Source organism: Balaenoptera musculus, chromosome 17 (assembly GCF_009873245.2).
Source record: "Balaenoptera musculus isolate JJ_BM4_2016_0621 chromosome 17, mBalMus1.pri.v3, whole genome shotgun sequence".
In the NCBI taxonomy this organism is placed as follows: domain Eukaryota; kingdom Metazoa; phylum Chordata; class Mammalia; order Artiodactyla; family Balaenopteridae; genus Balaenoptera; species Balaenoptera musculus.
In genome coordinates, this window is record NC_045801.1 from 68480196 (window position 1) to 68506146 (window position 25951).

The following is a 25951-nucleotide window of genomic DNA, read 5'->3' on the forward strand; positions in this document are numbered from 1 at the left end:
CCCAGAGTGGGGAAGACGACAGAAGACATATAGTTAAAACTACAACTCCCGGCAGGCAATGTGAGCAACTCTCCGCCTTTCTGCCCCCACTTCGAGTGCCTTCCTCTTCCTCCTCTCCGGGGGCGCCGAGCCGCTTGGCCTCACGGTATTTGTAGTTCTTTATGGACCCAGGATCCTAGCACTTGATGGCCAGGAGAGATGCTAGAAGACTCTAATTCCCAGAGGGCAGAACGAAAGGTGCGCCTGCGCAGTCTCAGTGAGGGCGTGTATGTCTGTGTGTCTGAGAGAGAGAGAGCGAGAGCGAGTGAGTGTGAGTGCGGGCTAGGGTGGTGGCCGTTACGTTCGGGGCAACGGCTACGGCAGTGGAGAAGTAAGAAGAGAAACAACGTCCGGCGCTTCCGCCTTCGCTTAGGAGGAGGAGGAGCTGGTAGGGAAAGGAAAGTGATTCGCCCTGGGCCTGGACTAGACCGAGTCGGGCCGGCGCGGGTCTGGCTATGAGCCTTTGAGGGTCGCTTGGGACGCGGAGCGAGACTCGAGAGCCGAGAGCTATGTCTCAGCCGCCGCCGCCGCCTCCGCTGCCGCCGCCGCCTCCTCCCCCAGAGGCTCCGCAGACTCCGCCGTCCCTGGCGGCGGCGGCGGCGGCTGCTCCGGGGGTGCTCTCGAAGCGGAGAGACCGGAGAATCCTCTCCGGGAGCTGCCCAGATCCGAAGTGCCAGGCGCGTCTGTTCTTCCCGGCCTCCGGTTCTGTCAGCATCGAGTGTACCGAGTGCGGACAGCGGCACGAGCAGCAACAGCTGCTGGGGGTGGAGGAGGTGACCGACCCGGACGTAGTGCTGCACAACCTGCTTCGGAACGCGCTGCTCGGGGTGACAGGGGCACCCAAGAAGAACACGGAATTGGTAAAGGTGATGGGCCTTTCCAACTACCACTGCAAGTTGCTGTCGCCCATCTTAGCTCGCTACGGAATGGACAAGCAGACAGGCCGGGCTAAGCTTCTCCGGGACATGAACCAGGGCGAACTGTTCGATTGCGCTTTACTGGGGGACCGCGCCTTCCTCATCGAACCAGAGCATGTGAACACGGTGGGCTATGGCAAGGACCGCTCCGGAAGCCTCCTGTATTTGCATGACACGCTTGAGGACATCAAGCGGGCCAATAAAAGTCAGGAATGCCTCATTCCAGTGCATGTGGACGGGGATGGACACTGCCTGGTGCATGCTGTGTCCCGGGCTCTAGTAGGCCGGGAGCTCTTCTGGCATGCCTTGAGAGAGAATCTTAAACAGCACTTTCAGCAGCACCTGGCCCGATATCAAGCCCTGTTCCATGACTTCATTGATGCCGCTGAGTGGGAGGACATTATCAACGAGTGTGACCCTCTGTTTGTACCACCCGAGGGTGTTCCCTTGGGCCTGAGGAACATCCACATATTTGGCCTTGCCAACGTGCTGCATCGCCCTATTATTCTGTTAGATTCACTCAGTGGCATGCGAAGCTCTGGTGATTATTCAGCCACCTTTCTGCCAGGGCTCATCCCTGCAGAGAAGTGCACTGGGAGAGATGGTCATTTGAACAAACCCATCTGTATTGCCTGGAGTAGCTCTGGTAGAAACCATTATATCCCCTTGGTAGGCATAAAAGGGGCTGCTTTGCCCAAACTGCCTATGAATTTGCTTCCTAAAGCATGGGGTGTGCCTCAGGACCTCATTAAGAAGTACATCAAACTTGAGGAGGACGGTGGTTGTGTTATTGGAGGAGACAGAAGTTTGCAGGATAAATACTTACTTAGGCTTGTTGCTGCTATGGAAGAAGTCTTTATGGACATACACGGTATCCATCCTAGTTTGGTGGCTGACGTCCATCAGTATTTCTACAGGAGGACAGGGGTGATAGGAGTTCAGCCTGAGGAAGTCACAGCAGCTGCTAAAAAAGCAGTAATGGATAATCGCCTTCACAAATGTTTGCTCTGTGGTGCCCTTTCTGAACTTCATGTTCCTCCAGAGTGGTTGGCTCCAGGAGGGAAACTGTATAACCTGGCGAAAAGTACTCATGGACAGCTGAGGCCTGACAAAAATTATAGCTTTCCCTTGAACAATTTGGTTTGCTCATATGATTCAGTGAAAGATGTTCTGGTACCAGACTACGGATTGAGTAACCTGACAGCTTGTAATTGGTGCCATGGCACATCTGTGCGAAGAGTCAGAGGAGATGGGTCTATTGTGTATTTGGATGGGGACAGAACTAATGCTAGGTCCACTGGTGGCAAATGTGGTTGTGGATTCAAACATTTTTGGGAGGGTAAAGAGTATGACAATCTACCAGAAGCTTTTCCTATTACTTTGGAATGGGGTGGAAGAGTGGTCAGAGAAACAGTATATTGGTTCCAGTATGAAAGTGATGCGTCTTTGAATAGTAATGTTTACGATGTTGCCATGAAACTTGTTACCAAGCACTTTCCAGGTGAATTTGGGAGTGAAATCCTAGTTCAGAAAGTTGTCCACACTATATTGCATCAGACTGCCAAAAAGAATCCTGATGATTATACTCCTGTAAATATAGATGGTGCTCATGCCCAAAGAGTTGGAGACGTACAAGGACAAGAGTCAGAGTCTCAGCTCCCAACTAAAATTATTCTTACCGGACAGAAAACAAAAACTTTGCACAAGGAGGAGTTAAACATGAGTAAGACTGAAAGAACTATTCAACAGAATATTACGGAACAGGCTTCTGTAATGCAGAAACGGAAAACAGAGAAGTTAAAACAAGAACAAAAGGGGCAGCCCAGGACTGTTTCTCCCAGTACTGTTCGTGATGGTCCTTCCTCTGCACCTGCCACCCCTACCAAAGCTCCCTATTCACCAACCACTTCTAAGGAGAAGAAGATCCGAATAACAACTAATGATGGACGACAGTCCATGGTTACACTTAAGTCTTCAACAACGTTTTTTGAACTTCAGGAAAGCATAGCCAGAGAATTCAACATTCCTCCATATTTACAATGTATTCGATATGGCTTTCCTCCTAAAGAGTTAATGCCACCCCAGGCAGGAATGGAAAAGGAGCCAGTTCCTTTACAGCATGGTGACAGAATTACAATAGAGATTCTAAAAAGTAAAGCCGAAGGGGGTCAGTCTGCGGCAGCACACTCGGCCCACACTGTGAAACAAGAAGAGAGTGCTGTCACTGGTAAACTGTCATCTAAGGAACTTCAGGAGCAAGCTGACAAAGAAATGTACTCCTTGTGTCTTTTAGCAACGTTAATGGGTAAGATCAATTTAACTCAGACAGTATTTCTTAATTGTGAATGTAATATGCTGAGTTTTTCTGATGTCTTCATGGAAAAAAATGGTCATCGTAAAAACTATCTGATAATATATTTTAGAAGAAAGTTATTTTCTTTCGTTTTTTGACAGTTAGTGGATAGATGTTAGTGTGATTTTCTATTGAGTAAATATTAGGAAAATGTAACTAGGAAAGTGAAAGTAGTCCCTTAATTGTCACCGGATTATTTAAATATAATGTATTCTTGTAATTGTTTTTTTAAAAATAGGCTTGTAATGGATCCATTTAAAGGCTTTTTCATTTTTTCCCCCTTGGCTCTATTGAGCCTGCCCAACTTGTCCCTTTTCATTTATTTTTAAATTTCATTTTCCTGCGTGTCATGTGATTTCAGGACTTCCTGTTTGATGAATTGCAGTTTCTGGGTTTATATGCTCACTGTACTCCCACCTAATGGTCTCTCGCATCCATTTCCTGTTCTCCCTTTCCCAGTTCATCACATTTTTCTTATTTGTATATTAGGATTTGTGTTTAAGTAATTTCCTTGCTCGGTGACTCTTTGCCATGAATTGTAATGAACTATTATAACTGATGAGAAACATAAGGAACTGAGGTAGATATTAATGGGGTTGCTTAAGAAGCATTTCTTTTTAATAATTCAATACAAATTAAAGGAAAATATATTATCAATCAAATATACGATTTAAAGCTTTAGATGATTTGGGAAATAATCAAATGGTGTACTTTTTACATTATTTTTATTGGCTGATCTTTGTTTTTAAATTACTGTTAATATGCTTTATTAAGGCTTGAAACAGAAGTAAAATTGAAATATATTACATATTAGAGAGGCCTTATTTTTGCTGAGATGAGCACTTTCAACTGGAAAAGTGATCTGGGTTTTGATTGTGTTTTCTAAGAGTGAATTGGGCCTTGACCTTCCAAAACGAAGATTATTTATTTCTGGCTTGTTAAGTTTGGGGGCCTAGTAGTTAATAGGGGATCTAAAAGCCCTATACAAATTTATAACTTAATATTGCTGACTTTATTTTGGCAGACATAGTCATTGAATTGGGGGCTATGTCAAGAAATGTACTAGCTAGGCACTTTGCATTTTTTCTATCTCTTAAGAGTTTTTAGTTCCTTAGAGACTGCATGGAATAAAGGAAAAGATTGTGAATTTTGGAGTCAGAAAGACCTAGAATTTGAATTCCAGCTCCACTACTTGTTTATTTAGTGATTTCAGGCAAGCTGCTTAACTCCCCAGTAGTACTTCAGTTGCCTCCTATACACAGGATACCCCTTGTAGTTGGTACATAGGGCAACAGCAAAGTAATCCCAGAACTCTGAAAATTTAATAACATCATTAATAACAGAATGGATAAACTTAGATATGTGCTGAAGGCACTTTTAAGAAAACCAACAATCTCCCAGGTCAAAACAGGAAAAGAGGTCTTTCTCCATAGAAGAGGAACTCTTGAGGATGTGGCTCATATATAACCTTGGATGTTCAGCACCTGGTATGGTGTCCAGCAGGGAGCGGGCACTTTGAAATGTTTTTTTTGATTGAATTAAATAGATGACATTAACATATCCAAAGAAAGGCTGTGTCAGCAGAAATGGAATGGATGGTCAGCACTGAACACTGAAAAAGAGTTGAAAAGCAGAATTTGGCAATGTTTATACACTGCTATACAAGGGGAAAAGATACATCAACTGCGGTTCGTGAAAGTTCTGGTAACTAGAAAGGTAATCTCAATTGAGGGGCAGGAATATTTGATCAGTCCTCACCGTGGCCTGGCTCAAAGATCTGAATCCCTTTACTGATTCCACAGTCACCAAGCATCTAGTCTGATCACTCATTTAGCTTCCTGATGTAAGTATTGATAATACAGGTGAGAGTGCAGGTGAGGATTATATTCACTTGGAAGGCTGTGTTCTCCATGTAGATTAATAAATTGGCACAGGTGAGATTATGATCAGCAGTCTAAAAGTCTGGCCAGCATAATATGTTTCATAATGAAAATTAGTAAAATATAATTCTCGTTTACAGTTAGTCACTTTCTGAGGTTGGATTGAGGTTTCTGGACCTGAATATCTGAGTACTGGACTGTGGACTGCAATGAGTTGACCAAGATAACGTCTTCTTGTTATGATCTCTTCCCTCTTCACCTCCAGCATTTATGTTGCTGCCCCTACAAACCCACACATTTCTTTAAGTCTCCCATTTCTACTCCTGACACAAAATTTAAGCATAAAAAGAGTGTTTGGCTAATTTTATGGTGGTGGTTCTTGAGAGACTTTCTGCTTTAAAGTACTAAGACAGTGCCTGGCCTGTATTAGTCCCTCTATAAACATTACTTTTCTACCTCTAATTCTCTCATAACTGTATTTGAATTATGTAGAAGTTTTTTTTTTTTTTTTTTTTTGGCCCCCTGGCTTGTGGGATCCTAGTTCCCCAACCAGAGATTGAACCCATGCCCCCTGCAGGGGAAGTGCAGAGTCCTAACCACTGGACTGACAGGGAATTCCCTGGAAGATGTTCTTAATTAAAAGTGATAGGTTTGTAAAAATGTCAATTTGGGGTTAGCTAAGTAAGTACACACAACGCTATGTAAAGAGTGCTGAGGAATCTTGATGTTTAGATTGAAGAGGGCTGGAAGATGGATAACGACAGTTTATTTAGAAAATTGCAAATTTCAAAGTGCAGAAATAACTTTGTGAATTACCAAATGTGAGCTAAGCTGCTGGTATGTTGGTTTAGAAAATAGCTCATCAAGCTTTCTGCTGTTCAGATAGCTGCCTCCTTCTCACTTAGGTTAAGGCTTTAATACCACTTTCTTAAAGAGGTTGTCTCCTGACCACCTTATCTAAAGGTTTGAGAGACCTTTGCTAAACCACTCTATTACTGCACCCTGTTCAATTCCCTCTTAGCACCTGTTACAAGTTTTCATTATCTTGTTTGTTGGTTTACTTACTCATTTACCTCCCCCATTATAAACTCCACAGAGGCAGAGACAGTAGCCTGTTTTATTCACCGATTAATACTTTATCACCTAGTACAGGCCCTGGCACTTATTAGGTGGCAAGTACATGCTTGTTGAATGAATGAATGCAGATTATGTCAGCAAAATGAACATCTGCTGTGAGCTAGAGACTGTGCTGTAGGTACAAAGATGAATGAGACATGGTCCTTGCCCTCCATAAGCTTACCTGCAGGGTCTCAACTGAGGGCATCCCATACTTTTATAGTTTTCATTTATAATTTTTTTTTTTTTTTAGAAAGCTATTTTTTTTTTTTTTAGAAATTCACGTTCATTTATTTATTTATTTATTTATTTATTTATTTATGACTGTGTTGAGTCTTCGTTTCTCTGCGAGGGCTTTCTCTAGTTGCGGCAAGTGGGGACCACTCTTCATCGCGGTGCGCGGGCCTCTCACCATCGCGGCCTCTCTTGTTGTGGAGCACAGGCTCCAGACGCGCAGGCTCAGTAATTGTGGCTCACGGGCCCAGTTGCTCCGTGGCATGTGGGATCTTCCCAGACCAGGGCTTGAGCCCGTGTCCCCTGCATTGGCAGGCAGATTCTCAACCACTGCGCCACCAGGGAAGCCCTATAATTTTTATACATAGAGAAAAGGAAGCTGGAGAACTGTTGATGAAAGCTATAAAAGTATGGGGGAGATATAGATATATAGATATAGGATTGTGTGTCTTCATTAAATAGGCTGACTTCTTGATAGCCAGGGACGTGTGTGTTGCCTTTCTACTGTTTCTAAGTGGGATATTTATTAAATAGAATTTATATCTATTATTATTTGTATCAACGAGACTAAGTGAGTACGTCAGTCTTTTGCTCAGTTCATGGAACTAGTCACTTTGAATCTAACAATGGTAGTTTAAAATGAAATAACAGTGTTCTACCTGTAATATTCCACAGATTTTAATCTGCTTTATCCAGACCACTTGGACATTATTAAACAATTTTTTCAGACTGTTATCTTCATTATTTATACAGTATGTGAGTGACTCTAACTCTAGCATTGCAAAATATATAATTAAATTTTCTTATAGACCAGTTTTTTGTGGATTCTGTTTTGTGGTAGATATGATAGATAGTAGTACATCATCCACCATAAATACTAGGCTAATTTCTTTTTTATTAATATTGTATTCCACTAACTTTTTAGTTAATTTTCTCTTTCAAGAGATAAAGACAGATTTATGAAAAACGGTTTGTCAGTTTTATACATACTTTGTCAGAGTTGCTATAAAGGAATTAGGCTATTTGTGAGATATTTACCCCACTTTAATTACAAAGGTTAGCATCCTTTCAGGGGTTGCGAAACTTGTGTGATTTTTATATACCTTCTGTCTTCCTCAAAGAACTGTATGAGTTTTTAGTATACATTTTTAAATTACACAATATTTTATAATTTCATAGTACTTCTTGATGTTGTAACTGCCTTGGGTTTTTCCAAAATCACACGTGGTATTCAAACACTTATTTTTAAGATGACATGGGGTCTGAATATCACTATTGCATCTTGAATTTTTTCTTCAAATATTGGGTGAAGGACAGTTTCAAATCTAGATAGGACTTAATGCATCTGTTATTCTTAACATACTCTCTCGTAACCCTTCCAGTTGATTTGTAGACAGCATATTTCTAATGGGGGAGCTGTCGTAAAGTTGAATAAAAAGAATGCGTATAGATGTATCTTAAGGTAAATATGTCTGTCATAAATGGTGATTTTATAATATCATACTTTGAAGATTAAGTTAAACATCGATTCTATTTCTTTTTTCCTTCACATTTTTTTCAATTATAAGATAATATTATTTTTAAAAATTCAAAGATCTCAAGTATGTATAAAGTAGAATATAGTAGTTCTCTTTAACATTTGCACTCCCCAGAGAGAATCAGACTGTGTGTGTGTGTGTGAGATAAATATATCTTTCAATGCTGATGATGACACTAAAAGACACTTAAGGGACTGAGTATAAGGAGAGAAACAAGCATGCCTTTCTTAGAAATGGTTTGGACTATTGATAAGGTAGATACATTTTTAGATGGGAGGATCTGCAGGAAGGGTGGAGAGATGGCAACAATTTTTCTCAGCTAATGAATACCTTTAGGATTCTTCTAGTAGAAACAGCCCCATGTTCCTACTTTAAATTTACATTTTGGTCAGTTTATTTTATGGTAATAGGAACTTGAGTTCAGAATTAACTTAGGTATTTTGGGGGGGAACTTAATAATATATTTCATATATTTTTTATTTGTTTTGTTTTTTTAATAATATATTTCATATAGATGTTAGATTTTAAAATTTACTCACTTGTTGAAACTTCAAATTGCTTTTTTAAATATCTAAAGTTAGAAAATTGGAATGATGACCTTTTGAACTCACTTTTAACCCATGATTTTGTTATTAGTAGTAAAAATTAGAGAAACAATGATATTTTTAAAATGTTTAATTTTAACATAACTTTTTAAAAATTACCTCTTATTAAAGAGGAAAAAAGTTAGGTAACCAAAAGAAAAAACATCCGTAATATCACTGCCATATATAATAACTACTGTTCAGGTGAGAGAACTGAAGACTATTAGGAAGGATTCGAGGAAGACGAGGTATGAACAGAGGTTATCTATGGTGGTGGTATAGACTTTTTTCTACATTTATACACATACACAGTATGTTCAATATAAGTATTTTACTGTTGTACTATGAAGAAACAGTTGAATTATAAAGCAAAATTAATTGGAGACTAACAGAAAAATATGAATTAGTATAGTATTTGTTAGATGCTTTACCAGACTAGTCCTGTTCTCTAAGAATTTGCTTTCCAATGAAATGGTAGAAGAGTAATTCCCCCTCCCCCTTTTTTAAGCAGTTTTCAAATATGGTATTATTAACTATGGTCACCATGTTGTACGTTACATCCCTGTCACTTATTTATTTTATAACTGCAAGTTTGTACCTAAAAGTCTTTACCTTTGTTTTTGCTATGATTTTGTTTTATTAGTTTCATGAAGAGGTACAGACGGTACCATTAGTTAACATTTTATCCATATAACATTAAAGAGCAGTTGTCGTTGTGCTGCTTCAATTAAGTTTTTCATGGACATCTCTCAGGCATTATTAAAAGAAAAAACCTCATTTATGCTAGTATTCATTTCACGAATTCTGAATGCTACTATCTCTCCAGCATTGTGCCAGGCCCGGGAATAGAAAGTGAAATAGGCCACTGACCTTTTCCTGACTCTGAAAAGCTTCTGGTCTAGAAGGGGAAACAGAAAAGTAAACTGAGTTAACCTGCAGTGTGATCAGGGCTGTGGTGTTCATATGCATGGGAGCATCAAGGAAGGTACCTACCTAACCACCACTGAAGAAGAATCCTAGAGGAAGTGACACCTAAATTGAGTTTTAAAGAATACATAGCTATTACTGGTCTTTGGGGAACCGGAGCAATTTGGTGGTGTTGCTTTGTAGAAATCAAGTTAGGATATGATGAGAGAGCTGTGAGATAGGAGCAAGGGTAAGGAATCTTAGGCTTCCTTTTATGCCGTGAGAAAGGAGCTTGGACTTACCATATGGTTTGGTGGAACCATTAAAGGTTTAACTCTGAAGGCTGTATGGAGGAGAGATTTGAGGAGAGTAAGATTAGAGGGAAAACCAATTTTTTTTTTAATTTTTTATTTTATTTATTTATTTATGGCTGTGTTGGGTCTTAGTTTCTGTGCAAGGGCTTTCTCCAGTTACGGCAAGCGGGGGCCACTCTTCATCGCGGTGCACGGGCCTCTCACCATCGCGGCCTCTCTTGTTGCGGAGCACAGGCTCCAGACGCACAGGCTCAGTAATTGTGGCTCACGGGCCCATTTGCTCCGCGGCATGTGGGATCTTCCCGGACCAGGGCTCGAACCCGTATCCCCTGCACCGGCAGGCAGACTCTCAACCACTGTGCCACCAGGGAAGCCCGAAAACCAATTTTGAGGCGGTGGCAGTGCTTCAGGCAGGAGATGGGCCTGAACCAGGTCAGTTGTAGAAAGAATGGAGAGAAATGTAGCAGAGAGCCATCTGTGACTGATGGGGGACTTGTGCAGTGTCACAATCCTTGCTTCCTGATCTCTGATCCCTGTTCTTGGTTCTGTTTCCAACAAACATGACTTCAGTGGAAGTGTGTATATACCAAAGGAAATAATTTGCCTAGTTTTTCTTTCAACCAGTTGTTGATGCCATGGATTTCTATAAGAAGAGATATATCCATACGGATATATCTCTTCTTATATCCATACGGATAGTTCTGCCAAATTTGTTGTAACATGATTTGACCTTTAGTAGAGGTTTAGTATCAGTGGAAAAGGTATAAGCTGTGGAACAATACACAGGATTCAGATCCAGGCTTTGCCGCTTACTAGCTATTTGATCTTGCGAGAACTATTTAAACTCTCTGAGCTTGTTTCCTTTTCTGTAAAATAGGGCTCAGTTAGGAGGAGAAAACAAAATTATGTGAAGTGCCTGCTCAGAGCTGGGTAGACAATAGAGATTTAGGTGGTAGCTATCCTTCCCTTAAAGCAATAGAGTATCCATGCTCACTGGGGCCATATAGGTCTGAAGGGGGTGAAAATTGGTTCTTGGGGGACGGTAAAATAAATCTTACTCTATTTAATGAAAAAAGTACAGATATACATATAGTATGTAAACAGATAAACAGTATTCTGTAGTATGCAAATACCATGGTCGAGGCAGATTAGGAAAATAATGGCTAAAAATAATTTTTAGGTAGATAATGAAAACACAAGGTTGATAAACAGTTCAATAGAGTTCTTACTTTTTAGAGTTTTGCCTGCTTAAAGTAAGGAATAGTCGAGTTTGTAAAGTATCAATATTAAGAAACGTCATTTTTCTTACTAGTATTTAGGTGGTCAGTTCTGAGGAGTTTACCATTTTGGCACCCGTTTAGATTTTGACCCAAAAAATTAAGTGCTACCATCTAAGTTTTTGATATGTTTTGATATTCTAGAGTATTTGATAAATGATATCCTAGAGTGTTTTATAAAATACTAAGTACATTTAAGATAATAATAAATAAATGAAAGATTACCACCATAGAAGTAATTTATCCAAATAAAGTTTAATGATAAATTCAGCAGTCAGAACTTCTGTCAGAAGTTATTAACGTTCTGTGTTCAGGAGTTCTTATTAATATTCAAAATTTTAAATTTCTGTATTCACCCTTAAATATTGGCAATTCTAGTAGTGCTGTATTATTAGTGAATGAAGTGTTCATGTAAGTAAATGTTCTAGTTAACTGAAACGTTAAGTGCCAAGGCTTTTTAAATTTGTATACTTTAAACTGATATACTGAGCAACTTCAGCCAACTGCCATGTAGATTCACATTTCTGTTTATCAGTGTGGGAAGGGGTTAGAGCTCTGAGAGAGTGTAGGTACGTAGTGATTAATTCACTTCATCAATAACCTCCATTCAAAGCTCAGATCCAATAGTGTAGTCCTCTAGTAAGAAAGATAAAAGTTAACCTTTCTTTGTTAAAATGCACTTTAAAAAGTCCTGACTGTAAAAGCAGTATATATACATTATCAGATTAGAAAATAATGAAAGTATAAGGAAACAAAAATAACCATATTCCACAAACCAAAAGTAACTTTTATGTTACTTCCATTCTTTATTAACTTCTTGAACAGTGGTTATCATTCTTAACTTTTTATTTGAAACTTCTTATTGGTAATAGGCACTGTCAAAGGATGTTCTTGAAAAATATGTTTTTGTGAAATAGTGGGTTGCTTATAGCTATTTTGTGGACTTCTAATGTTTATTCTAAATCTCATCAATAGGTCATTTCCCCCCTAAATTTCTGTTTTAAAAAGTCAACTTTGCAACAACAAAATACATTAATTACTTATCTTCAGTCTACCTATTTACTTTTCTCCCTAGCCCTTTCCATCTGTTTTTATTAGTTTTAATCTAAATATAGAATATATTTTTTATATTCTGCTTTAAAAACATAGTATCTTTCTATAACTTTTTCTGTTGTTCTAGTCCACAGTTGCATACTAGTTTACTTTGAATTGGATTGAGTCTTCATATGTATTTTGTTTAATATGCCCAGTATTGACTCATGCAGCTTTAAAGACATTTTTGAATTAGTTCCTACATTTAAAAATGGGGGGACTTCCCTGGTGGTGCAGTGGTTAAGAATCTTCCCGCCAATGCAGGGCACACGGGTTAGATCCCACATGCTGCGGAGCAACTAAGCCAGTGCACCACAACTACTGAGCCTGCGCTCTAGAGTCCGTGAGCTACAACTACTGAGCCCACGTGCCACAACTACTGAAGCCCACGCGCCTAGAGCCCGTGCTCCGCAACAAGAGAAGCCACTGCAGTGAGAAGCCCACGCACTGCAATGAAGAGTAGCCCCCACTCGCCGCAACTAGAGAAAGCCCACACGCAGCAGTGAAGACCCAGCACAGCCAAAAATAAATAAATAAATACATAAATAGAAGACATTAAAAAAAAAGGGGGGGAGAATTAAACATTAAAAACCTGGATTTCTGGCTTCTCTTGAAATGCCATTTGATATTGAAACATTGGGCCTTTACTCTTCCATGACAGCACTTGGCAATGGCTTCCATTGTTAGATTGGCCATGCATTTTCTAGTCATGGTCCCTCATTCCATATCGCTTCCTATATGTTGTATTACACCAGACTGCATCACTCACTTAGGAGATCTGCCTTGCAATCTCTGTTCAAGGCTAATCCATATTAAAGCAAGCCTGGGTTGAACTCTCTTGTTAGTTGCTAATACTGTATCTTTATTTTACAGGAGAAGATGTATGGTCTTATGCAAAGGGGCTTCCTCACATGTTCCAGCAGGGTGGCGTATTCTACAATATTATGAAGAAAACCATGGGTATAGTTGCTTTCTGATTTTATTCTTAGATAATATCTCCACTCAAGCTGTTCTAAGATTAAGAAAGTTCAGATAATATTCTTCTGAAACTATTTCCAGTGTTAATATTAGGTACATATTTTTCTTTATCAGACTGCCTAGTTAAAATGGATTATTATCCTGATATGGTCAGCTATGTTTTCTGCTATAATATTACTAAAAATCTCCTATCACTTTCTTTCTCCTGTTTTCTCATTTAAATTATGTATATGATCCTTAACAACTAAAGACAAATTGTGAAATTAGAGGCCGATTTGTTTATAATGCTAGTGACTGTCCCAGAACCAGATAATACAGTGTTTTTTTGTTGTTGTGTTTTGACTATGATTACTATATACCTCAGTATTTTCTGGATTGTAGGAAACAGCTCACTTTACATTTAACCTCTTTTCACATTGGGTATACATTGTTTATAAAGGTATGTGCATGTGTATAACTGTATCTTCACAGTTTCAAGAGAGAGGTTGCCAGTATGTATGTTTGGACCCCATATCTTTTATCAAAAATTTGATGTGAGTACTTTTGGCCCCAGACTTTATCACTCTGGCTTATCTCACTTTCTTACCTACCTGACCTCTGTAGACATTAAGTACATAATCTCTATTTTATGTTTGTTTGTTTGTTTTCTTTCTCATGCACTTCTTTTTCCTTCTTAAAAAAACAAAACCCAACTTGGCTATTGTAGAAATGTTCAAACACATAAAAGTAGCAAGAATAATGTAATGAATCCCTATTTACCTACCACCCAGATTCAATAATTATCAGTACATTTCTACCTACCCCATCTCAAATGGACTGTTTTAAAATAAATCTCAGACATAATTTCATCTGTAAGAACTTCAGTATGTATTTCTAAAAGTAAGCACTGTTTTCTTTCTTTTTAAAAAATAACCATAATACCATTATCACATCTAAAAAATATGAACAGCAATTTTTAAGGTATCACCAACTATCCAGTCAGTGTTTAAATTTCCTTGATTTTTGATTGTCTCAAAAAATGTTTTTTCTTTTGATTTATTGAATTGGGGACCAAAGAACAGCCAGCTGGCCAGTAGCCTTGCTTCCTTCCTTCCTTCCTCTCTCCCTCCCTCCCTCCCTCCCTTCCTTCCTTCCTAAGATAGGATTATTGAAACATAATTTGCATACAGTAAAATTCACCCTTTTTAGGAATACAGGCATGTGAATTTTGACAAACATATACAGTCACGTAACCATTACCACAATCAAGATATAGAATATTTCCACCATTCCAAAAAGTCACCTTGTGCCCCTTTCTAATTAATCCCTTACCTCTCCCCCTAGGCCCTGGCAACCACTGATTTGATTTCTGTCTCTATATGTTTTCCTTTTTCATATCACCATATAAATGGGACCATATAGTTTAACCTTTTGTGTCCGGCTTCTTTGATTGAGCACAGGGGTTGGCAAACTCCTCCATGTGAGCCATACCAGTCCCACTGCCTGTTGTATATAAAGTTTTATCAGAACACAGCCACACTCATGTTTACATATTGTCTGTGGCTGCTTTCGCAGTGCAATGGCAGAGTTGAATAGTTGTGACAGAGACTATATGGTCTGCAAAACCTAAAATATTTACCAGGTTGCCCCTTTACAGAAAAATTTTGTCAATTTCAGTCTTTAGCCTAGTGCTTTTGAGATTCATCCATCTGGTTGCATGTAGTTTATTTGTTTTTTATTGCTGAGTATTATTCCATTGTATGTATGTATCACATTTAAAAAATTCCATAACCAATTGAAGGACATTTAGTTTGTTTTTAGTTTTTGGCTACTATGAATAAAGCCACTGTAAACATTTGTGTACACGTCTTTGTGTGGACGTATGTTTTCACTTTTCTTTGGTAAATACCTAGGAGTGGGATTGCTGAGTAATGTGGTAAGTATATGCTCATCTTTATAAGAAACTTCCAGACCATTTTCCAGATTGGCTGGACCATTTTGTATTCCTCCAGCACTTGGTAGTATTGGTTTTTGTTTTTTAAACCATTCTAATAGATTTATATTACTACTCATAATGGTTTTAATTTGCATTTCTCGAATAACTGATATTGAGCATCTTTTCATGTGCTTATTTGCTATCTTATTATTATTTGGCTCATTTTAAAATTGGTTTGAATTTTCTTTTAACTGAGTTTTGAGAGTTCTTTAGATATTCTGGGCACACATCATTTATCAGATAAGTGTTTTGCATATATTTTCTCCCAGTTTGTTACTTGTCTTTTCATTCTCCAAGCATTATCTTTTGAATCAGAGGTTTCTAATTTTGATAACCAATGTAACAATCATTTCTTTAGTGATTCATACTTTTTGTGTCCTATCCAAGAAATCTTTGCCTAATCCAAGGTCACAAAAATTTTCTTCTTTGTTTTCTTCTATGAGTTTTATAGTTTTAGGTTTTATATTTAGGTGTATGATCCATTTTGAGGTTTTTTTAATATGTTGTAAGTTATGAGGCAAGGTTCATTTTTTTGTGTGTGGATGGCCAATTGCTCCAGAACCATTTGTTGGAAAAGGTATACTTTATCCATTGAATTACTTTTACCTTTATCGAAAATCAGTTGACCATGAATTATACACTTGAAAAAGGTGAATTATATGCAGAATATACATCTGTAAAGTTACTTTTAAAACAACCAGTTGACCCTATTCATGTGGGCCTGTTTCTAGAATCTCTTTTCTATTTTGTTGATCTATATGTCTCTACTTCCACCAATACCACAGTCTTGATTACTATATTTTTATAGTAATTCTTGAAATTTAGTTAGTATGAGTCCTCCATCTTTAACCTTTTTCAAAATTGTTTTGAGCATTCTAGGTGCTTTGCTTATCCATATAAATTTTAGAATCAGTTTGCCAATTCCTACAAAAAAGTCTTCTTTAATTTGTCTCATCAAAATTTTGTCATTTTTAGCATATAATTCTTGCACATCCATTGTTAGATTTTGTACCTAAATATTTTATGTTTTGGGGATGCTATAAGTAAAAGATGCTTTTTAAAAAATTCCAGTTTCCTGTTGTTCATTGCTAGTGTATAGAAATAAGATTGGTTTTTATGCATTAACCTTGTACCCTGTGACCTTGGTAAACTCACATGTTAGGTCTAGTAGCTTTTAGCAGGTTCTTTGGGATTGTCTATGTAGGTCATTATGTCTTTTGCAAATAAGAGACTGTTTTATTTCTTCCTTTTCAATTTATATGCCTTTTATTTCTTTCTCTTGCTTTTTTGCACTGGCTATAAATTCAGTGTTGAATAGAGTGGTGAGAGTGGATATCCTTGCCTTGTTCCTGGTCTAAGGGGGAAAGCATTCAAACCTGTAGGTTTTTCAGAAATGCCCTTTGTCAGTTTGAGGACATTCCCTTCTATTCCTAGTTTATTGATGGTTTTATAGTATTGTGAATGGATGTTGAATATTATCAGGTGCTCTTTTCCCACATCTATTGAAATGATCTTATAAGGGCTTTCTTTTTAGTTTGTTGATAGTGTGAATTACATTGATCGATTTTTGACTGTTGAACCAATGTCACATGCTGGATTCTTTTTTTTTCTTTTTTATAATCCATTTAAAAAAATTTTTTGTTTATTTTATTTATTTATTTTTGGCTGTGCCAGGTCTTAGTTGTGGCTCCCGGGCTCCTTAGTTGTGGCTTGCGGGCTCCATTAGTTGTGGCCGGTGGGCTCCTTAGTTGCGGCTCATGGGCTCCTTAGTTGTGGCATGTGAACTCTTAGTTGTGCCATGCATGTGGGATCTAGTTCCCTGACCAGGGATCAAACCCACATCCCCTGCCTTGAGAGGCAGATTCTTAACCACTGTGCCACCAGGGAAGCCCCTTTGCTAATATTTTGTTGAATGTTTTTGTGACCGTATTCATGAGGCATAATGATATGTAGTTTTCTTGTAATGACTGTTTAATCAGGGTAATGTTGGCTTCAGAAAATAGAGTTGGGAAGTGTTCACTCCTTTTCTGTTTTCTGGTAGATTTTGTAATAGCTTTGATATTATTTCTTTCTTAAATGGTAGAATTCACCAGTGAAGCCATCTGTGCTTGGAGTTTTCTTTATTGGATGGTTTTTAACTATGAATTTAATTTCTTTAATAGACTGCTCTTAAGGTTATTCCTTTCTTCTTGAATAAGCTTTGTTAGTTTTGCCTTTTAAGAAATCTGTCCATTTCATCTAAGTTATCAATTTTATTGGCATAAAGTTGTTTATAATATTCCCTTACTGTCCTTTTAATGTCTTCAAGGTCTATAGCTCTGTCATTTCTGATATTGGCAATTTGTGCCTTTCTTGTTTTGCTGACTAGTCCAGCTAATGGTTTATCAGTTTTATTGATCTTTTCAAAGCAATAGCTTTGGTTTCATAGGTTTTCTCCATTGTTTTCCTCATTTCATTTTTTTTGTCTTCTGCTATTATCTTTACTTTTTCCTTCCTTATGCTTCCTTTGGATTTAATTTGCACTTCCTAGTTTCTTTAAGTAGAAGCTTAGATTATTGATTATAAATTTTGTTTTCTAATATAAGCATTTAAAGCTATAAATTTCTCTCTGAGCATCCCCCTGCCTTTTTTTGCATCCCTTTCTTTTTAACTTTCCATCTTTCACTTCATTCTACCTTCCGAAATATATCAATACCAGTTAATGTGTTTTTTAAATTAATTAATTAATTAAGTTTTGGCTGCATTGGGTCTTTGTTGCTGCGTGCGGGCTTTCTCTAGTTGCGGCGAGCGGCGGCTACTCTTCGTCGCGGTGCGCAGGCTTCTCATTGCGGTGGCTTCTCATTGCAGAGCACGGGCTCTAGGCGCGGGGGCTTCAGTAGTTGCGGCACGCGGGCTCAGTAGTTGTGGCTCACAGGCTCTAGGGCGCAGGCTCAGTAGTTGTGGCACACAGGCTTAGTTGCTCCGTGGCATGTGGGATCTTCCTGGACCAGGGCTCGAACCCGTTTCCCCTGCATTGGCAGGCGGATTCTCAACCACTGCGCCACCAGAGAAGCCCTAGCTACTGGTTTTTAAAAAGTTATTATTTAATTATGATTGAATGTAGGGCTCCCAGTAATTGGGGTAAGTATGCACTGTCTTTCATAGGACTGAAAATAACTTCCCTCAGTTGTTTTTGTGTGTGGGAGGGTTGTGGTGGGTGGTGTGGGGATGACGCTCTTGATTATTTTCTAAATAGTTTTTTGGTTTTGGTTTGAAATTATTTTTTAAATGTTAGCTGTGATGCTAAGACAATTTAATGCGGGAAAGAATAGTTTTATCAATGAACAGGGCTGGGACAACTGGATAGCCACATGCAAAAGAATGAAGTTTGACCTCTTCCTCACACCAAATACAAAATTAACTCAAAATGTGTAAAAAAACTGGAGTATGAGAGCTAAAACTAGAAAGCTCTTAGAAGAAAACATAGGCATAAAACTTCTTGACTTTGCATTAGGCAAAATCTTCTTAGATATGACACCAAAAGTACAAGCAACAAAAAAGTAGCTAAATAAAAACAAATTTTTGTGCTGCAAGGACACAAACAAGAAAGTGAAATAACAACTCACAGAGTGAGAAAATTTGGCATATTATATATCAGATAATAGATTTGCATCTAGGATATAAAGAACTCAGCAGTAAAAAGACAAACAACCCAGTTAAAAATGGGCAAAGGATCCAGAGAAAATATATAAATGGCCAATAAGCACATGAACTGATGCTCAACATCATTAACCATAGGGAAATGCAAATCAGAACCACAGTGAGATAGTACTTCATACTCACTAGCAAGGCTGTAATCAAAAAGACAGATATTAAGAATGGTGGGCAAGGAGATCCTGGTGGGAATGTAAAATAGTGCAGCCGCTTGGGAAAAAAGTCACAGTTGCTCAGAAGATTTAAGATGGAGCTACTATATAACCCAGCAATTCACTCTTAGGTGTATACCCGAGAGAAATGAAAACATGTCCACACAAAACTTGTACACAGATGTTCATAAAAGCATTATTCATAGTAGTCAAAACTGGAAACAATGCAAATGTCTATCAACTTAAACATTGGATAAGTAAGATGTGATATATCCATACAATGAAATATTACTTGGCAATAGAAAGGAATGCAGTACTGATACAGACCACACTGATGAACCTTGAAAATCTTATGCTACATGAAACAAGCCAGAAACAAAAGACCATATATTGTATTATTTTACTTATATGAAAAGTCATATAAATGACAGAATAGGCACACCTAGAGAGACAGAGAGAGTAAATCAGTGGTTGCCTAGGGCTGGGAATGGGGTGGGAGAGGAAATGGGAGTGACTGCTAATGGGTTCAGGGTTTCTTTCTGGGAAAATGTTCTAAAAGTGATTTTGGTGATGGCTACACAACTCTGAATATCCTAAAAAACATTCAACTGTACACTTAAAAATGGGTGAGTTGTGTGTGAATTATATGTCAGTAGAGCCATTATATTTTTTAAATGTTACCTGTGGTATTTATTCTTATTAGGAGGGAGTTTAGAGCTCTGGAGTAGGAACATCTGATACTAAATTTTGGTTCTACTACTTATTCCTGTGTGACTTCTAAGTCTCAGTTTCTCTATTTGTAAAGTGGGTATGATAATCTCGGGGTTATTATTAGGATCAAATGAGATTGTGCACATAAAGCAGTTAGCAAAGGGCCTGGTACCTAATAAATACTTAGCTAATGTTTGTTATTATTATTATTATTATTAGAATCCCAGCTGTTATTTGCAGAATTATTTAAAAAATTTTTGACCATAACACAGCCATTTGAAATGGGTCACCACCAGAAAATCATTTTACCTTTCAAAATATAATTTCGTCCAATATTTGTGGTAAAATGTTACCTTTATTTTTAGGACAGATTCATGTGGCAAATCGTTATCATCATCCCGTGGTCAAAGAACCAAAGCGTAACAAGCCCTCCTCACCCCCAGACATACACCCATACCCTCCAAAAATTGGAAAAGAACATAATTCTCTTATTTTGTTCAAATCCACCCTAACAGATAGATGGTTATATCTACATTTGAACAGACATATTGCCCAATATAACAAATAGGCTTTTAATATTCCTATTCTTTATGTTTGGAAAGGTATTTTTAAATTAATTCATCCATTGTTCTGATGCACTTTAGGTAGTTTCCAGTTTTTTGATGTAAGAAAGAATGTAGCTATAAATATTATACATGTCTTTTGGTGTATATGTGCAATAGAATTGTTGATGTATGATATAGAAATTTTAATACACCTTGATTCTTAAAATTCAAAGAACTATATAAGTTATATAAAACCTAAATGATTGTTTAATCACAACACAGTATTTGTATTGATTTTTCAACATATATTTTAAAGTTTTTTAATAATGTAAAAAGTCTAGAAACTATAGAAATGGGGAACATCACCTATAATTGCTAAATACTTGTCTTATACATGCATTTTTTTGACATGATTGTAATTACAATACTTAGATTTGTTTCCTGCTGTTTTCCTGTATCATGCATATTTTACTGTATAAATGAGGCATCATAGGTTACTTATTTATATCAGTATTAATAGCTGCATATTACTTCTGTCAGGTAGATAGACTGTAATTTTCTTAACCCTTCTTTTCTTGTTGAAAGCTTAGATTGTTTCCAGTGTTTCATTGTAAATAATACTGTGATAAACGTGTGGGACTATGATTCTTTACAGGGATAGCCAAGGGAAAGCATCACAGTAGCAGCCTGGAAATGATTACAAAACCTTGTGATCTAATATAGAAATTAAAACTATTGACTGCATGATGTATATTAGGCACTGTGGTATGTCTTTGCATGTGTACTCATATAATCCTCAAATAATTAGTGAAATAAGTACTATACTCATTGTTATACTTACCTGATTGCATTGTAATTGTCTATTGACACTCGTCTCCATCTCCTAAGAATTACATTTTATTTTTGAATCTTCAGGGTCTACTTTAGCTCCTGGCACATAGTGAGGCTCAGTAGTTGTTATCTATTGAAATGATTGTTTAAAAGCTTTTCCTTGGGGCATCCCTGGCCTTACCATTCAAAATTCTCTTTTTTGCTACCTTTGTTTCCTGAGCTATGGTTTACAGATCTCTGAGGTAGGGGATTGATAGAAGGTAAACTGATTTAAGGGTTGTACTCTGAAAGGTACTATTTAGACATCTCTGATTTTAATTTTTGTATGACTATTTTTGTCAGTTCTCTCTGCCAAAAATGTGCCAAGAGGAAATTCTCGTTAGATTTTCACTTATCACTGAAATGAATGTTTATTTGAACTTACTATATGGTATTTATTCATTTGAAGTTGTTTTTTTCTCTGATTATTTGGAATATTCACAGTAAGATACATTAGAACCACTCCGTAGCTTTTTCAGAGAGGAAGGGACTATTCTTAATAACCTGCAAAACTGGAGAGAGACTACCTAAGTGCCCACAAAGCATTCCAGAGTTCACTCATCCTTCCCCTCTCTGAATTTCTATAGTACTAACAGTCTCATTCATTTTAAACTAGTTTGCTTTTGCCTTTATATTTTGCCATAAACATACCCATATATTATTAAAAGTTCATTTTTTTTAAACATAGAAAATCTGTGGTTTCACAAAACTTGAAAACCCTTATTTTTGCATATTTGGAGTCTATACTTAAAATGTAAAGATATTGGATAGCTTAAAACACACATGCAATTCTTTTATGCCCAGGCTGGAAAAAGTATAAAAATTTGAAATACCATGTAGTGAGACCAAACTCTTCAGCTAGAAGATAAAGGGAAGCCTGCTTTAAAGTTCTTACCCTCTACTGCTGCATTGACTGTGAGAAAGTATATCGCACTGGGCCATTTGAAGAGCATCCATAACTCACTCTTGTTTTGGTGGTTCTGATCTGCCAGAGAGGAATAAGAGTTGTAACATGAAGTACAACTATTTCAAAGGAATTGAATTGAATACGATGTTATTAATCTACTGTAACCAAATGTCAGTTCTTCCAGTTATACTTAAGTCACAGTGCCTTAATCCTAGCTTTCCTAAATGTGCCTCCACACCTACTACTTTAATATGGAGTATCTTATTTTGAAAGTTCATACTTTTTATATTTGTGAAAAATACATATATACACACAGAGAAAACTTTTATTCTGGTATTCTGTAATTTAATAGAATCACTTATGATTTTTAATTCAACACACTGCGCAACATATGTATACAACACTTTGCCCTTATAGGTATTTTTAAAGTTTATAATTTGAATTTTACTAAATGAAAGTATATTTTCTTATTGCTCTACTATAAGCAAATGCTTTACTAACACAATTGCTAGTGTTTTTCTTATGCAAGCTGTTTGTTTCAAGCCTAACTTTCCTAACCTTGTGATAGGTTAATGATATATATTTTTCAAATCCCCTGGGAAACTGCATTAAGGTTTATGGTGGTATTTCTTTTTTTGTAATAGCATTAAATTCTATTAATAAGTGTAATAAATTATTTGCTTATTAATTTTGTTTTGAAAGCTGTTACCTGTAAATTATTATTGGAAATTTACTATTTCAATTATAATTGTCTTTACTACACCTTTCAAGTAAGATTTTAATATGTTAAATTCTTTTTCCTCTCTTCAGGTATGGCTGATGGCAAGCATTGCACTTTTCCACATCTGCCTGGCAAAACCTTTGTCTATAATGCTTCTGAAGATAGGCTGGAGTTGTGTGTGGATGCTGCAGGACATTTCCCCATCGGTCCTGATGTTGAAGATTTAGTCAAAGAGGCTGTAAGTCAGGTTCGAGCAGAGGCTACGACAAGAAGTAGGGAGTCAAGTCCCTCACATGGGTTATTAAAACTAGGTAGTGGTGGAGTAGTGAAAAAGAAATCCGAGCAGCTTCATAATGTAACTGCCTTTCAGGGAAAAGGGCATTCTCTAGGAACTGCATCCAGTACCCCACACCTTGAGCCAAGAGCTAGGGAAACTCCAGTTGTGAGGAAGCAGACCACAGGGACACACTTTAGTAGTTCCATTAAAACAGAGCCTTCTGTATTCACAGCTGCTCCTAGTAACAGTGAGCTTATTCGAATAGCTCCTGGAGTAGTTACAATGAGAGACAGCAGGCAGCTTGATCCTGATATGGTTGAGGCCCAGCGAAAAAAATTGCAGGAAATGGTTTCTTCTATTCAGGCGTCGATGGACAAGCACTTGCGGGATCAAAGCACAGAGCAGTCACCGTCTGATCTTCCTCAGAGGAAAGTCGAAGTTGTGAGTTCTTCTGTGAAATCTGGGACTCTTCAGACTGGCTTACCTGAATCTTTTTCTCTAACTGGTGGCACTGAAAATTTGAACACGGAAACAACTGATGGCTGTGTGGCAGAGGCAGTGGGAGCAGCATTTGCTACAAGGTCAAAAGCACAAAAGGGAAACTCCGTGGAGGAGCCTGAAGAGATGGATAGTCAAGATGCTGAGATGACAAACACAACTGAGCCAATGGATCACTCTTGATTTAATTAGAGGCTAATAAAGGCAGAATGTTTATTGTGAACATGTAATATTTGTTGGCTGGGCCACATAACTTGATTAGTCATTAAAAATCTTGTACGTATATAATTCAAAGATTATATCTTGTTATTCAGTGCATGATAGCAAGTGTGTGATTGGCAATAGCTTTTAATATACTGCTGCCCAGGCTGGCTCTGAATTCCTATAAATTAGTTATTAGATCCGCTGAGATGACTTTCTTCCATATATGTGGTTCATTGTAATTTTAATTCCATGAAAGTCTTAATGTTTAAAACATGAAAATTCTCTAGCTACGTATGTTTGATTTCTGAAAAGGCTAGGGCTGGGGGGAAATAAGATTTTGCTAATGTTGATGTCATCAGGGTAACCATTCCACATATTTATTAGCGTGTCAAAGGATTTATGTAAATTTGAAGGTTATCTGAATTAAATTGTATCTTGAAATTCATAAAAAGGATATATTAGACACTGGGATCCTGACACTTCTGTGAACATGAGCACATTCATAGAGATATATATTCTTGGTGAAACTATCTTGAGAATGTAGTGTAATGATATAACATTTTGCTGACTTGAGCAAGGTCAGGGGAAGGTAACTATTCTAGAATGATAAAGTCAATGTGATTCAGTAATGTTGCTGTCTGAGCCAACACAGCCAGTTGTGTGCTCTGTTGTTGATAATATGTTACCATTATTTTGAATCCTGGCCTGGTGAAGTACTACCAAATTTTTGTCCTTTAATCTTGCAGAAAAGTTGATTGCAAAGTGTGGTAGAAAATAATAAAAATAATGGTAGCAGTAGTTAATCTCTAATTTTCAGAGTTTGTCACATTCACAGAGCATTTATAAATAAGAATTTATCTTTATGAATGAGTTACATTGTTCTACAATTTTGATCAATGGTATTTAAGCTTGTATATGCTAAATGTATTTGAGCCCCTTTGAACCAAAAATGTTTCCCTTTTTTCTTAGAATCCATAAGATTTTCTTCATTTGTTGGCTTCACTTGGATTTGGATGCAAATTTGACTGCGTCATACCCTGATCAACCGGGCATTTGCTTAAATAGTGTATTCATCAAATCTTTAGTGCCAGTTTCCTCAAGAAGCAGCTTTCATGTTTACTCCTTAAAAAATGTTTATCCTGAGACTGGTATTGCACTATTTTATCCTATTCTGCAAATCTGTATTCTGAAATGTACACGTTAATCCATCTTTTTCCTCTGTTCACTGAAATTAAGTTGAATTTGAATGGATGAAAGACAAAATGTATGTTAATACAATCTCTTATCTAGAGCATTCAAAGCCTGGCTGTCTCTGTTTGCTCGTGTAACAGATGCAGAACCGTTTGCATTTCAAGAAAATGTACATCAGAAATTATATTATCAGGTGTTTAAAAATGTCAACCTGTTGATTCATAAGGAATATAGACAGAACTTTAACTTATGTTTCCAAATAAGGGAGTTTTTGGTTTCTTTCTATGAAAGTATCTCTGACTGAATCCACTTATTAAATTAACTACTTTATTTTGAATAGGGAAAGAATGGAGACTCTAGACATTTTGCAGGTGATATCTGAGCAAGATACATATTTGGGTTAGTTTTATCACATTTTTAAAACCATATTCTGTCTCCATTCTTCTTCTAAATTTACTTTCAGATACCTCTCTCTATGTCTATAAATATAAGGAAATTTTAGAACTTTTATATTGTGTACTAGTTTTGCATAAAGAACTGCAGCTACCAAATAATATTTCCCATTTGGTTAGTACAGGTGACTTCTGTGTGTTAAATTAAAAATTACAAATATCACTAACCACTATAATTATTTTTGGCTTTTTACAGCCACTGAACACCCTCCCGCTCCTCCACCACCACATACTTTTTTTAGTTTAAATACAGGAAAACTGGTTAACAAACGAATGCATTGCTTCCAGGTAAATGATATAATCACCTTTTAACAAATATTTTCTTCACCTGTGGCTCGGTATGTTTAGTTAATAACTGACAAATGTAATTTCATAGCATAAAGTAAAAATATCAGATGCACATTTTATCTCCCTATTAAATACTTGCATTTAGTCAAACTAGAACGCACCTGTGAACATTAGAAGGCAGGCTAATCTCTGACAACACTATTAATTTCTCTTGCCAGAGCAGTGCTATTTCGAAGCTG

General features: G+C 37.2%; 1 protein-coding gene across 1 annotated transcript; it reads left to right on the top strand.

The window, feature by feature from the left end:
- The first annotated feature begins 278 nt into the window (after positions 1-278).
- On the top strand, positions 279-25081 carry VCPIP1 (valosin containing protein interacting protein 1). The gene is made up of 3 exons (XM_036830222.1): positions 279-3261; positions 13124-13210; positions 22892-25081. The coding sequence occupies exons 1-3, from the start codon at positions 549-551 to the stop codon at positions 23758-23760; spliced, it is 3669 nt and encodes a 1222-aa protein (XP_036686117.1). The 5' UTR covers positions 279-548; the 3' UTR covers positions 23761-25081.
- The last annotated feature ends 870 nt before the right edge of the window (positions 25082-25951 follow it).

Excerpts from the sequence above, each read along its gene's own strand:
- VCPIP1 (XM_036830222.1), top strand. The coding sequence starts at position 549 with ATGTCTCAGCCGCCGCCGCCGCCTCCGCTGCCGCCGCCGCCTCCTCCC. Across the intron at positions 3,262-13,123 it reads TCTTTTAGCAACGTTAATGG|GAGAAGATGTATGGTCTTAT; the intron begins GTAAGATCAATT and ends TTTATTTTACAG. Across the intron at positions 13,211-22,891 it reads TATTATGAAGAAAACCATGG|GTATGGCTGATGGCAAGCAT; the intron begins GTATAGTTGCTT and ends TCCTCTCTTCAG.